The 14,584-nt window shown below is 55.3% G+C and overlaps 1 protein-coding gene across 1 annotated transcript; it reads left to right on the top strand.

Moving 5' to 3' along the window:
* The first annotated feature begins 5,958 nt into the window (after nucleotides 1–5,958).
* LOC132482736 (paraneoplastic antigen Ma6F-like) lies at nucleotides 5,959–8,309 on the top strand. The gene is given in 3 exon segments (XM_060088093.1): nucleotides 5,959–6,549; nucleotides 6,604–7,447; nucleotides 7,450–8,309. Coding segments are annotated over 3 exon segments (2,295 nt in total).
* The last annotated feature ends 6,275 nt before the right edge of the window (nucleotides 8,310–14,584 follow it).

Genomic DNA, 14,584 nt, shown 5'->3' with positions numbered 1-14,584 from the left:
GTGGAGATGCCCCCAGGCAGCTGAGAAGCTGAACACGCATTTGTTGAAGCCAATTAATCAGGAGCCAGTTCGTGATGGTATTTCAAGGACTATTCCATTAGTCTCTGCCTTGTTCCCTGTTGAGAAGAGATTGGTCTGGCAATGTGGCCGAGGCTACCACCCACAAAGAGGCAGAGATGGTGGGGTGTCCACCCCGAAAGCAGATTCCCCATGGCTGTCCTTCCATTTACATGAAGGATGGAGCTGCAAGGACGTTCAAGATACCAACCATGTCCAAGTGTATATTCATGAATATATTCTTCACAAGTATGAAGTCAACACGTAGATTCTTCATTAATATATATTTATAAGAATGTATGACTATACTCTTTTCTAAAATTTTATTATTTTTTTAAAAATTGATTTATTATTTATTTGGCTGTGTTGGGGCTTAGTTGTGGCATGCGGGATCTTTGTTGTGGCACACGAGCTTCTCTCTAGTTGTGGTGCGTGGGCTCCAGGGCTCCAGAGCACGTGGGCTCTGTAGTTTGCAGCACGCAGGCTCTCTAGTTGAGGCACGCGAGCTCAGTAGTTGCGGCCCACGGGCTTAGTTGCTGCGCGGCATGTGGGATCTTAGTTTCCCGACCAGGGCTCAAACCCACATCCCCTGCATTGAAAGGCAGATTCTCAACCACTGGACCACCAGGGAAGTCCCATGACTATACTCTTAAACACATACTTGAAGGGATTCCTAACTAAGAAGATGTTAATTTATAAGGCTATTCCCTCCATCTCCTCTTCTCTCTGGCGCCCAGCCTCCTCGCCCCCTGCAAGGCAGCAGCAACGTCCTGGCTTGTGACACGGCTGACTCTCGTCTCTTGTCCCTCCCTTGGTCAAGGACTCCTCTCTGTCCATCTCCTACAGCCATGGAGGCAAATGCACCACTGTGGAAAATGCTCTTACAAAGACAAAATCATGGTCAGTCAACCAAAATGCCCCCCAAATCTTCCAAAGCTGTTAAGGCCACCCTCTCCAATACAAGTGGTCTCAAAGGTTATTGTTGTTGAAGAAGACTATATTCTTGTTCACATCTGAGGATGGGCTTTGACAAACTGAGCTAGAACCTAACAGCCTGAAACTTGGAGGAGAAGTCTGAGGTGGAGAAAGAGGTACAAGGGGTGAGGCAGCGTGGGTCAGATGGGGTAACATGGCAGGGACTGAGCAGTTCCTCCTGAGCACGTGTGCTATCACACGCATCCTTAGAAGATGGAACAGGCACGTGAAGATAGAGCAGAGGGAGGGGGGAGATGCTGCCCTTGAAGACTGCAGTGACAAGGCCACAGGCTAAGGAAGCCAGTAGCCCCTAGAAGCTGGAAGAGGCCAGGAACAGAATGTCCCCTAGAGTTTCCACAGGGATACAGCCCTGCTGACACACTTTGCCAAAGGAAAACTGATTTCAGACTGCTGAACTCCAGAACCATGACAGAATAAATTTCTGTTGTTCACAGCCACCAAGTTTGGGATACCTTGTTAGGACAGCCAGACGAAATCCCTCCAGCGTGCTACTGGCATCTAGTGTGTAGAGACCAGGGACACTGCTAAATATCCTGCAATGCACAGGACGGCCTCCTACAACAGAGAATCATCTGGTCAAAAATGTCAGTAGTGTAGAGGTTGAGAAAATCTGGGCTATGGTGACACTATCTGGAGTTTAGGGCCACCAAGTGACGCCTGAATTTAAGAGGCTAAAGTTTCAAAGACTGACCATACCAAGTGTTGGCAAGAGCGTGGAGCAACCAGAACTCTCACACACTCCTGGTGGGAACATAAAATGGTACAACCATGTTGGAAAACAGCTTCTTTAAAGGTTGACCAGGGCTTCCCTTGTGGCGCAGTGGTTGAGAGTCCGCCTGCAGATGCAGGGGACACAGGTTTGTGCCCCGGTCCGGGAGGATCCCACATGCTGAGGAACAACTAAGCCCATGCACCACAACTACTGAGCCTGCACTCTAGAACCTGCAAGCCACAACTACTGAGCCTGTGTGCCGGAACTACTGAAGCCCGCGTGCCTAGAGCCTGTGCTACGCAATAAGAGAAGCCACCACAGTGAGAAGCCCACGCACCACAATGAAGAGTAGAACCTGCTTGCCACAACTAGAGAAAGCCCACGTGTAGCAAATGAAGACCCAACACACCCAAAAATAAATAAATAAAAATTTAAAAATTAAAAAAATGTTGACCATACGTCTACCCTATTATCCAGCAATTCCACATATGAAAGCATATGTTTACAAAAAGATGTGTAGAACAATGTTCATAGCATCTCTATTCATAACAGCCCCAACTGGCAGCAGATGAATGGGTAATGCACTGCATTCACACCACAGAGCACTGCTGAGCAAGAAGGAATGAATTGTTCCTGTGTGCAATGTGGATGAATCTCAAAATCATTACACTGGGTTAAAGAAGTAAGACACAAAGGCCTATATAACATATGCTTCCATTTACATGAAATGTCCCAGTATAGACAAATCCAGAGAGACAGAAAACAGATTGGTGGTTACCAGGGGCTGAGGGAAGGCGAAAGGGGAGTGGCAGGGTCTCCTTCTAGAGTGATGAAAATGTTCTGGAACTAGATAGGGTGGTGGTTGCACAACACTGTGAATGCACTAAATGCCACTGTAGACTTTAAAATGAATAATTTTATGTTCTGTGAATTTTGTCTCAATTGAAAAATTAAAAAGCCCTCTTGAAAGCCAACAGATATAACGTGTAAGAAGTGTCACAGAACTTTTCATTTTGAAACCTCAGTTTGTGACACACCAGAGGAGACATGACAATTGCAGGGACCTGGGTAGTGACCACACACTTGTGGACACTGGGTGACACTTCATTGAGCTGAAACTCTGTTTCCCTGTCTGTAAAGTGGGCATTGAACACTACAGGTGATCAATGCTACACGCTCCCTGTTGTCACTGTTACTACATTAAGTCTTCTTCAGCCCATTCTCCATTTCTCCTGGTAAATCTGAGTCGTACAGACCTGCTCTTTTTGTTTCTAATGTATATTAATCAGGGTAGGCTAACTGCTGTAGCCAACGACCAGAAAATGTCTGTGGCTGAAGACGATGAAAGCTTATTTCACACTCCCACCACAGTCAGTCCAATGCTGCTGGTGGTGGTGATGTGTGAGGAGGGTGGTGGCTTAGAAGTGCACGCTTGCAGAATTCATGCAGAGTCTTGTAGGGAAGTAGGTCTCTCTGCTCCCCTGCACGGCTGGCAGCTGCTGATTTGCTACAGGTTAAGAACTTACTAGAGCACAACAGTCCCATTGGCCTGGGCAGTATAGAAAAGTATGAGAATATTCATAACAGCCATCGAGCCCTGGTCTTACTTTATGTAAATCTGTCCTTGGAAATCTTATTTGGACAAAGGGGCTTTTAGGAATCCCAAGATTTCCAATTTGATTGTAGTGTCCTATGAAAATCACCTCCACAGGTCCTGAAGAGATTGGAAAGGAAGGGCAGGGGCTGCAGAAAAGGCCACAAATGAGGAGGAATTTCACAGTGAATGGACTGCTCCAGCTCCCGAGGTTACTGCTCCTCAACCTGAGGCCACAGACGGTGCTAAAGGTGCTCAGGAGCCCCCAGTGCCCATCCTGCCACTCCCTGCTGAGGACCAACTGGGCCTCAGGCCTCTGCTGGAGTCAGGGCTGCAGCTCCCACTGCTCAGGGCTCTGAAAGAATTCACGTTGACCAGAGTGTAGACAGCAGAAGCAAGAACTACTACAATCCTGCAGCCTGTGGAACAAAAACCACATTCACAGAAAGATAGACAAGATGAAAAGGCAGAGGACTATGTACCAGATGAAGGAACAAGATAAAACTACAGAAAAACAACTAAATGAAGTGGAGATAGGAAACCTTCCAGAAAAAGAATTCAGAATAATGATAGTGAAAATGATCCAGGACCTTGGAAAAAGAATGGAGGCAAAGATCGAGAAGATGCAAGAAATGCTTAACAAAGACCTAGAAGAATTAAAGAACAAACACACAGAGATGAACAATACAATAACTGAAATGAAAACTACACTAGAAGGAATAAATAGCAGAATAACTGAGGCAGAAGAATGGATAAGTGACCTAGAAGACAGAATGGTGGAATTCACTGCTGCGGAACAGAATAAAGAAAAAAGAATGAAAAGAAATGAAGACAGCCTAAGAGACCTCTGGGACAACATTAAACACAACAACATTCGCATTATAGGGGTCCCAGAAGGAGGAGAGAGAGAGAAAGGACCCGAGAAAATACTTGAAGAGATTATAGTCAAAAACTTCCCTAACATGGGAAAAGAAATAGCCACGCAACTCCAGGAAGTGCAGAGAGTCCCGTGCAGGATAAACCCAAGGAGAAACACGCCGAGACACACAGTAATCAAATTGGCAAAAATTAAAGACAAAGAAAAATTGTTGAAAGCAGCAAGGGAAAAACGACAGATAACATACAAGGGAACTCCCATAAGGTTAACAGCTGATTTCTCAGCAGAAACTCTACAAGCCAGAAGGGAGTGCCATAACATATTTAAAGTGATGAAAGGGAAGAATCTACAACCAAGATTACTCTACCCAGCAAGGATCTCATTCAGATTCGAAGGAGAAATCAAAAGCTTTTCAGGCAAGCAAAAGCTAAGAGAATTCAGCGCCACCAAACCAGCTCTACAACGAAGGCTAAAGGAACTTCTCTAAGTGGAAAACACAAGAGAAGAAAAGGACCTACAAAAACAAACCCAAAACAATTAAGAAAATGGTAATAGGAACATACGTATCGATAATTACCTTAAACGTGAATGGATTAAATGCTCCAACCAAAAGACACAGGCTCACTGAATGGATACAAAAACAAGACCCATATATATGCTGTCCACAAGAGAAAAGAGTCAGGACATAAAATCAGTGAGCTAACAGTCCATTTAGAGATGCTAGAAGAAGAGCAAAGGAAACATAAAATGAAGTAATAAGAGAGCTAAGAGAGGAAATCAGTGATAGAAAGCAAATTATGGACACGATGAACAATGCCATGCTCTTTTTTCAAAAGAGCAAGAAAACTGAGAAAGTGCTAGAACGATGAATCAAGGAAAAATAGAAAGAACGCTAATCACCAATATCAGGAATGAAAGAGGGCCAACATTACGGATCAGATGTACATTAAAAAAGAGGATATAGGGATATTATGGACATGTTTATGCTAAAAAATTGGAAGACTTGAAAAATTCCTTGGGAAAAAGGCAGCTTCCTCAAACTGAGGCCAGAAATGCAGAAAAGGTGACGAGCCTTCTATTTATCTTTTTAAAAAATTATTTTATTTTATTTTATTATTGTTTCTTGAGTTGTACACAGCAAGTGCTCTTTTGTTATTATTTTTTAAATTTATTTTTACTTTTGGCTGCGTTGGGTCTTCGTTACTGCGCGCGGGCTTTCCCTAGGTGCGGCGAGCGGGGGCTACTCTTCGTTGCAGTGTGCGGGCCTCTCATTACGGTGGCTTCTCTTGTTGTGGAGCACGGGCTCCAGGCATGTGGGCGTCAGTGGTTGTGTCATGTGGGCTCAGTAGTTGTGGTTCGTGGGCTCTAGAGCGCTAGATCAGTGGTTGCAGCATGCGGCGTTAGTTGCTCTGCGGCTTGTGGGATCTTCCCGGACCAGGGATCGAACCTGTGTCCCCTGCACTGGCAGGAGGATTCTTAACCACTGCGCCACCAGGGAAGTCTCTAGCCTTCTATCTTGTAAATAAATTTAATTTATAAAAAAAGTTTCCTAAAGTCAAACAAGCCAAACAGGGCAGGTTGGTGCTCCAGGTGGCTGCTGTGAGGGGCACTAGGGTGGGCTGTGTGGCACAAACATGATTCTCTCCTCTTTGCACCCACAGGCTGATTCCCACACTTCAACAGCCTGTTTGATTGCTTCCCCCCACCCTCAGGTCCTCGAAGATGGCGATGGCTCTGGCGATACTGTGGGAATGGTACAGGTCGATGGGCATGAATGCTCAGCGATCTCTGCTCATCCTGGGCATCCCAGATGACCGCAAAGACCAGGAATTCCAGGAGGCTGCGCAGGCTGCCCTGCGTTCCCTGGGCAGGTACCGAGTGCTGGGCGAGGTCTACAGAAAGGAGCTGGGGTCGAGTGTTGCCCTGGTCGAGTTTGCTGAGTATTTAAATCGAAGCTTGCTCCCCCGTCAAATACCAGGCAAGGGGGGGCCCTGGGCGGTGGTCTGCCTGCCCCAGGCCCCTGATGCTGAGTCACAGGATAGACCCAATTTCCCTGCACAGCCCCAGAGACAAGCAGTGGTTGGCAGGGCAGGTGAGGCAGGAGCTGGAGGTGAGGAGGGAGCCTCTGGTGAGGCAGGGGCTGGCGGTGAGGAAGGAGCTGGAGGTGAGACAGGAGCTGCAGGTGAGGCAGGAGCTGCAGATGAGACAGGAGCTGCAGGTGAGGCAGGAGCTGCAGGTGAGACAGGAGCTCCAGGTGAGGCAGGAGCTGCAGGTGAGGCAGGAGCTGGAGGTGAGACAGGAGCTGCAGGTGAGGCAGGAGCTGCAGATGAGGCAGGAGCTGCATGTGAGGCAGGAGCTGCAGATGAGGCAGGAGCTGGAGGTGAGTAAGGAGCTGCAGGGGAGGAGGGAGCTGTAGGTGAGGCAGGAGCTGCAGGTGAGGCAGAAGATGCAGGTGAGGCAGGAGCCGGAGGTGACGCAGGAGCTGCAGGTGAGGCAGGAGATGCAGGTGAGGCAGGAGCCAGAGGTGACGCAGGAGCTGCAGGTGAGGCAGCAGATACAGGTGAGGCAGGAGCTGCAGGTGAGGCAGGAGGTGCAGGTGAGGAGGGAGCCTCAGGTGAGGCAGAAGCTGGAGGTGAGGAAGGAGCTGCAGATGAGGAAGGAGCTGCAGGTGAAGCAGGAGCTGCAGGTGAGGCAGGAGCTGCAGGTGGGGAAGGAGCTGAGGGTCAAGCAGGAACTGAAGGTGGAGCAGGAGTGTCAGATGAGGAAGGAGCTGCACGTGACAGAAATGTTGCAGGCGTGGCAGGACTTCTGGGTATGGCAGGACCCGCGGGCGACGCAGTGACTGCAGCTGAGGCAGCAGCTGTGAGAGCGGTGGGCCCCATGGATGAGGCGGGGCCCTGGACCCAGCAGTGGAGGCAGGCCTTGCAGCCCGTGCTAGACAATATGGCCTACCAGGAGCTGGAACCCTTCTCTGGGATGGAAGAGCCGGGCCCCGGGGAAGAGTCCTTTGAGAGCTGGCTGGAGCAGGCCAACGACACGCTGCACCTGTGGCGCCACGTGTCTGAGAGGGAGAGGCTGGTGGAGAGCTTGCACGGCCCCGCGCTGGACCTCCTGTGCGGCCTCCTGGCGGAAGATCCCGAGCTGGCTGCCCAGGACTGCCTGCCCGCGCTGGTGCAGGCGTTTGGGAACAAGGAGCCCCGGGGGAGCGCTCGCTGAAGTTCGTGACCTGTGCCCAGCGGCCCCAGGAGACTCTCTCTGTGTACGTGATGCGCCTGGAAGGCCTGCTGCAGTCGGCCCTGGAGAAGGGGGCCATCCAGCCGGCCATGGCAGACCATTTGGGCACCCGGCAGGTGCTGATGTGGGCCCTGCTGAACGACACGCTCCAGGAGAAGCTGAGGAGGATGCGGCTGATGAGGAGGCCTCCCGGCTTTGTGGGGATGCTGCGGCTCATCCAGAAGACCGAGGCCTGGGAGGCCGATCCGGCTAGCAGGGAGCCGTTCCCAGGGGAAGAAGAGGCCCATGTGGACGTGGGAGTCCTGGCAGCAGCCGCCCAGGCCGCCCAGGCCCATGAGGCCATCACCGCAGGCACCACTGCATATGACACCAAGCCCTCCCCGGCCGGGGAAGATACCACCACCCAGGCCGCCCGTTCCAAGGAAGGTAGCGCCGAGGACCACCCGGCACATGAAGAGGCCAGTGCGGCAGTTGCCGACAACGCCAAGGCTGGCGAGGCGGCCCCTGAAGACCATGGTGCCGCCAGGGCAGCCCCTGGCCCTGGGGAGACCAGCAAGGCCTCCGCGGCCACTCAGGAAGATGGAAGTGCTCCCGCCCCTGCGGGCCTAGGTCAGGAAGGACCCTCAGATGTCCCCGGAGTCCCCATGCCTGGCCGGATGGGCAGTGCTTCCCCGGTGGCCCCAGGAGGTCCTGGCTGGGAGCCAGAGGGCCTCGCCCAGGCAGTAGGCCAGGAAGCCGAGTAGACCCCTGAGGAGGGGCTCAAGCCCATCCCAGAAGAGTCGGGAAATGAGGACGGGGCTGCAGACATGAGCCCCCCGGGGTCCACCTCAGGCCAGTAGGCTCAGCAGGCCCTGGGTCCCCCAGGCTTGGAGGCAGGGGGAGGCCAGGCCTCACAGCCTACTGGCCCCATATTAGGGGCCACTCAAGGTTCCTGAGCCTCCCTCCTGAGAGGGGACCCCTATTCATCATCCCCTGGGGCAGGCTGCTCCCTGAACTGGCAAGCCCAAATGTGTCCCTGTAGGCCCCAGAGGGACCTAGGTGTCAAGGAACCCCCCCAGCCCCCGCTCCCCTCCCCCCAATGCACACACCCTAGCCATCGTCCCCCCGCAGAGTCCTGAGGTGCGCCACGTGCCAACCAAGGCTGTGGTCTCTGTGGGCCAGTGTCATGAGCTCTACGTGTGCTTTCTGGGCTAAGATTCAGGCCCAGCACCGCTTGTTGTTGTGGAAATGTGCATGTGTTCTCCTCTGAGCAGTTCGCCCCACCCCGGTCCTGGCGCGGAGACCCCGAGCCCAGTCTCAGGAGCCGGTGGAGAGGACGGCATGGACGCGGTCACAGCCAGCGCCCACCCCAGGACCTGGGAGCCCACCTGGGACCTTGGGAAGGAAGACCTGGACCGCGGCTGCAGGAGGTCTGCGGGAGGCTCCCCCAGGGCTTGTGTTCGGCTGTACCACCCCGTTGTTCCTCGGGACTCCACATCCTCGGCTTGGTGGTGCACGCCCTGCTGTGGGACTGTCCTGTAGGCCCCGGGCATGTGGGCCAGAGGGGGAGGGGCTGCCCCAGGGGAGCGGGCATTGCCGGCGCCCATCTTCCTGGCGAGAGGCCACCCGCGGGGCCCTCAGGAAGGGAGACTGTGGGGGGATGGAGGGCCGCCGGATGGGGTGTAGCGGAGGCACCTTGTTGAGTACCCTGGGCGGGGGGCCAGGACCCGTGGGCTCTGGTGGCTGTTAGAAGTTCCTCTCTGTGTTATCATGCCCTCTGTTCAATGGTTTCAGTCAATGTTCCTCTTAATAAATTTCCCTGAAATTTTCAGCTGAGTGTGGCCTCTGCTGTGGGCAATGGAGGGAAAGGGCTGCTGCAGGTGAGGGCGGGGGTCCAGAGTCGGATTCCTGCTCAGCACCCATGGGACACCTCTCCAGCTAAAGGGTAGGGTAGGCACTTTGCAGACCGACACAGGGTGAGGGCTTTTCTTCCATTTCATAGGTGAATTGTAAAGTTTTAGTGCCCTTGACCGTGGGCCCCGTCCCAGACGTTGCTCATGCTTGAAAGCATGGGTGCTGTGCAAGGCCCTGAAGGCCAGTGGACAGAGAGGAGGATCTCTGATCTCGTGGGTGACACGTGGGTCCGTGCACATCTGCCTGGCCCGGGGGCTCCGGGACCAGAAGGCCGTGCCCGGTTTGCACGAGTGCTCGGCCTGTGGCTCTGACGGGCATGAAGCAGGAGGCTGACATCATAAAGGGCCTGCCCTTTATGATGTCACTTCCTGGCTGGGCAGTGATGTCACCCCCGAGAAACCGGAGCACTTCTGTGAGCGGCTGAGCAGGAGTGTGAACCCAGGGTGCTGCCAGCTGCGTTGCACTGTCCCATTCACGTGACAGAGGGACGCACCGCCCTCCACATGGCTGCAGACGAGAAGGGCCCCGCCCCGGGCAGGGTGCCCGGTTTTGGTGAGGCGCCTCTTCCTCCCGACACAGTGGCTCTGGCCCTCGGCTCAGGGAGCTGCACCCCGCAGTCCCTCGCCCTGGCCCAGCCCGTGCCCGCGGGGCACCCCAACCTCAGGCTGCTGCCTGGAGAAGCCGCTTTCCAGGATTTGACCGAAGAGCCTTTGTTGGAAAGGCCTTGCTCCACCTGCGAGGCCATGTGGGAAGGCAGCCTCCTCTTCCTCCCCTTTCCCAGGAAGCTGTGGATACTTGTCAATAGCAGTCGCTTTACATCTATTTTGTGGAATGAAGACGGGACTTGCATAGGCTTCAACACGCAGCTGTTTCAAAAGGAGGTTTTGGACAGGGACGGCCTGGACAAGGTGTTCAAGACTTACTATATGAGTAGCTTCATCGGCCAGCTCAATGTCTATGGATTTAGGAAAGTGCGCCAGGACAAGCACATGCCCCTCTGCCTGAACAACCTCTCCACGAATGAGCGGCCCGCCGACGTCCTGAGCAAGGTAAGGAGGGCGGGGGACGGCGGGGAAGGAGCCCTCTCCAGGGGCTGAGCTGCTGGGCCCGGGGGTGGGGGTGGGGTGGGGGGCGGGTGCCAACCCCGGGGCCACCTGGGACGGCGGCAGGCGTGTCGGGAGAGCTTCCTTTAAAGGTGGTACTTGGGGACCGGCGTGATGGCCGGAGCTGGCAGTGCCGTGCGCTGTGTTGGGACGTTGTTACGGGGGGACCCGAAGCGTCTCAGCACAAGGACGTCACTTCTCTTCCTCCTCTTTTTCCCTTTGGTGTGTCTGTGTGAGATGATGCGTGTGAACTGACCCCCCTGTGGTGATCATTTCACAGTACACGGGGGCAAGGCGTCATCCTGTCCTCCTGACACGTGGGCAGTGCTGCTTGTCCCTGACATCGCAGTCACACCAGGGGACAAGAGGACACTGCTGAAATGCTGGCCCTTCCCGTCCTCCTGCTCGGGGACAAGTGGCCCGGCGGGGGGAGGGGGGAGGTTTCTGTGCCCCCTTGACTCCCATAGCTCCAGAGCATCACTTAAGTGAGGGCTCAGGTCCTTTCCTGGGAAGCAGTCAGTGTCCCCGGTCTCGCCCCAGGCGATGCTGGCCGGTGGGGGGGATTCTGACACTTCCTTAGAAAGCTACCGAACCTTCTTGCAGTCTCGTATCTGCAAACACCAAGTCCCCTTTCGTGGGCCTTGTACTCATACTAAGGGGCCATTTTCAGTCATTTTCCAAGGGCGAAAGGGGATGGTGAGTGAGCGAGTCTCGGGGATGTAAAAACTGGGGCACAGCGTCCTGCTGGGACCGGGTCCCCTTTCTCCAAAGAGGCCTTGGGTCGGCTGGGGGAGGGCGGTCAGGGGCCCAGCCAGGCGGCTGCTGCTTGCAAGCAACTCTTTTGTGACTCGGGGTTTCCTTTTCTCTCTCAACTGCGACCTCAGTTACACTTCTACCGCAGTCCCCTGTTTAAGAGAGACTGCCCGCACCTCCTCGTGAGGATGAAGAGGAGGGAGCACACTAAACCAGCATCCGGGCAGGTGGGCGGCAAGCCGGCAGCCCTGGGGTACCTCCCGCCGCCCAGCGCCTCGGAGCCGCAGGACGGCCTCCCACCCTATGCTGAGGACATCCAGGGGACCCCGAGCGACCCGGAACTCGACCATGCCTCCGCCCTGGCCAGGACTGACTCTGTCCCTCCGGCCCCTCCTCGGACAGCAGCCGAGCCCCCCATGCTGGATCACAACGCGCCGGCCCTGGTCCCTCTAGTCCTTCTAGTCCCTGTCCTGGCAGAGCTGGCCCAGCCCGCTGAGGTCCCCTGGCTCTTCTGCGCCTGGCATCCCGCCCAAATGCGTCCTCCCTGGCCCGTGCTGGGCCTGGCCGCCGCGCTCCCCCAGCTCCTCAGCCAGCCCCCCTGCGTGGCTCCCGGCGGCCTCGCCACTGCCTCTCGCGCACACTTGATGACCGTGGTGGCCGCCAGGCCTGCCGCCTCCCCTGACCTTGATCCCTCGGCCCCTGAGCCCCTTCTGCCACTACTACGAGGGCTCCCGCTGTCTCCTGGAATACCGGCCCCTCCGGGCGGCCCACAGAAGACCCTGACCAGGCAGACCCTGCAGACACATGGAGGTGGTAACGCGGTCAGAACCTTGCAGGGCAATAAAGAGCGTGGGGACATGAGAGCGATGTTCTGCCCAACACGTGTTTGGCGCCTCCGTCCTGGGCCTGGCTGAGCAGTTGAGTCCCCTCAGCAGGAAACGATGACAGGAGACAGCCCACCCCCGGCACAGTGCGGGCACCTAGCAGACACCCGGTGAAGCCCCTCAAACGCCCAGGTCAGAGGCCTGAAAAGAGTCCTTACTGTCCTGAGACACACAGGTGTGGAGGTGACGGTCCCTGCCAGGGGCCTGTGGGTGTTCAGTTTGGGGGTGCTCTCTGGTGTCTGGACAGCAGGATTGAGGTCTGCTTTTCTCTGCGGGTCCGGTGTCTGGTGACATTTTCCTGGTTCTCTTCTCCGTGGCCTCCCCAGACCCATCAGGTCACCATCTCTCGTGAAATGGACACGAGGGCCAGGGAAGAGGGTGAGAGTCTAGGACTGAGGGCGTGAGGATGGAGAAGGGTCCTGGACGTGGGGGTCCGAGGCAAGGCCCTCTGAAGGCGGCTCTTATGCTCAGGCTTGGGCCCTGCTCTCTCCTTCCACTGCCCACTCTGCTTCCTTCTCTCCCAGCGGCGTGGTGGCCCCACATTCTCCTGCAGGCTCACTTCCCCGGGCACACTGGCTGTCAGGCAGGTGGCAAGCCTGCATTCAAAGTACGGGGACGGCCGGGCTGGAGGACTCTCAGCATCCCCATGGGGCGTGAGTGTCTGTGTCCTTCAGGGCCCTGTGGATGACCTCAGTGTGGGTACTGGAACATACATGACGCATTCCCTATACATACATGTGGTGTGTCGATGCATGTGTATATAAACACATATATTCTACACACACATTATAGATATATAGGTATATGTATAGGACACACACTACACTATACAGACATGTAAAATATATTTCTCACTATGAATCAGGATGAAAAAGTGACAATCACGTAACTCCAACACGTAATATGATCTAATCATCAAACCAAGCGTTCCCCTAAATCACCTGCCACTGCTCAGGCCTCTTCAGCTAAAACTAAACCTTTCTTAAAACAGGTTTCCAAAGTCTGCTGGCTGGTGAGGAGCCCCGAGGGGAAGGTGTGTGGTTCTCTGTGCTCCCCCCACGGTCATGGGCGCGGCAGCCCCCCATCCAGCATCTGTGCTGGGACTGCAGCCTTTCTCTGAGGGGTTGAGGAGGACCCTCCTGAGTGAGGAAGGAGGGGTCCAGCAGGCCCAGAAAAGAGGGTCCCCCAGCATGCAACTCCACCCGTACTGGGACTCCTGGGGCACCCCGGGCCGGGCTGTGAGGCTGCCCATCCCCGCCCGCCGCCCCCAACTCCTCAGGGATCTCGGGGGGTCAGAGGCTCGGTCTGAGGGGCACAGTCTCAGGTGGGCAGAGGGAGGGGCCCAGGTGCTGCCTGGAGTCGAGGTGAGGACCAGAGGAGGACTGCGGGCCCCCAGGGGGTGCATCTGCGGCCCTCCCGACAGCCCTGGGAGCCCTCCGGCATGCTGTCCAGATGGGACATGCACTGATCCCCCTGGGAGGGGGAGGCGAGGGCCTGGGTCAGGGAGGCCGGGGCCAGGTCGGCAGAGGGAAGGAGCCCAGCCCCACCAGGAGTCAAGGTACAACCGTGAGGGGGACTCGGAGGCCGCAAGGCATCCAGGTCAGCCGTGCTGTCAGCCCTGAGAGACCCCCGGCAGGGCTGTGGGTATAAGCGCCACCCGCGACCCCCGCTTCCCTCTCAGGGGTCCTGGCAGGGGAGGGCCTGGGTCTCAGGGGACCAAAGGCAGTTGGGAAGAGGGAGGCGCCCAGACCAGCTGGGCGGGAAAGTGAGGACCGAGGGAGCGCTGAGGGACCCCCGCCGGATCATCTCAGCCCTGAGAAGCCCTGGGCTTGGTGGCCTGATGTGTTGTGCATAGATTCCCCCTGGGGGTCTCGGGACAGTGAAAGCCTTGGTGTGAGGGTCTGGCCTCGGGTGAACACAGGGGGCGTCCCTGGACCTGCCAGGGCTCAAGCTGAGGACTCTGAATGAGGACAGAGGGGACCCCACTGATCCCCGCCCCTGCCATCAGCCCTGGGCAGTCCCGGGACAGAATGAGCACTTGGCAAGGAGCTCTGACTTCCACCTCCAGGTCTCAGAGACACTGGGGACCTGGTGTAAGCACTGCCTTGGAGATAGAGCCCAGTTCAAATCCTGACTCTACCACTCTTGAGACCCTGAGTAAGTTAATAAACCGCTCAGACGGTCGGTTTTCTCATCTCTAAAATAAAGATGGACATAGCAGCCTCACTGGAACACCAGAGACCACGGTAGAGTGGACAAGGATGAGGTAGGAGAGGTAGGTGAGGTCAGGACAGGTGGAGCCTCTGTTGTTTCTACTTTTTAACTGAAAGCACCTTCATGACTGTTTTTTTAAATTAATTAACTTATTTATTTATTTTTGGCTGCATTGGGTCTTTGTTGCTGCACGCGTGCTTTCTCTAGTTGTGGTGAGCAGGGGCTACTCTTCGTTGCGGTGCGCGGGCTTCTCATTGTCATGGCTTC

This window comes from Mesoplodon densirostris, chromosome X (genome assembly GCF_025265405.1).
Source record: "Mesoplodon densirostris isolate mMesDen1 chromosome X, mMesDen1 primary haplotype, whole genome shotgun sequence".
NCBI classification, from domain to species: domain Eukaryota; kingdom Metazoa; phylum Chordata; class Mammalia; order Artiodactyla; family Ziphiidae; genus Mesoplodon; species Mesoplodon densirostris.
This window is presented reverse-complemented; position numbering and strand designations above follow the sequence as displayed.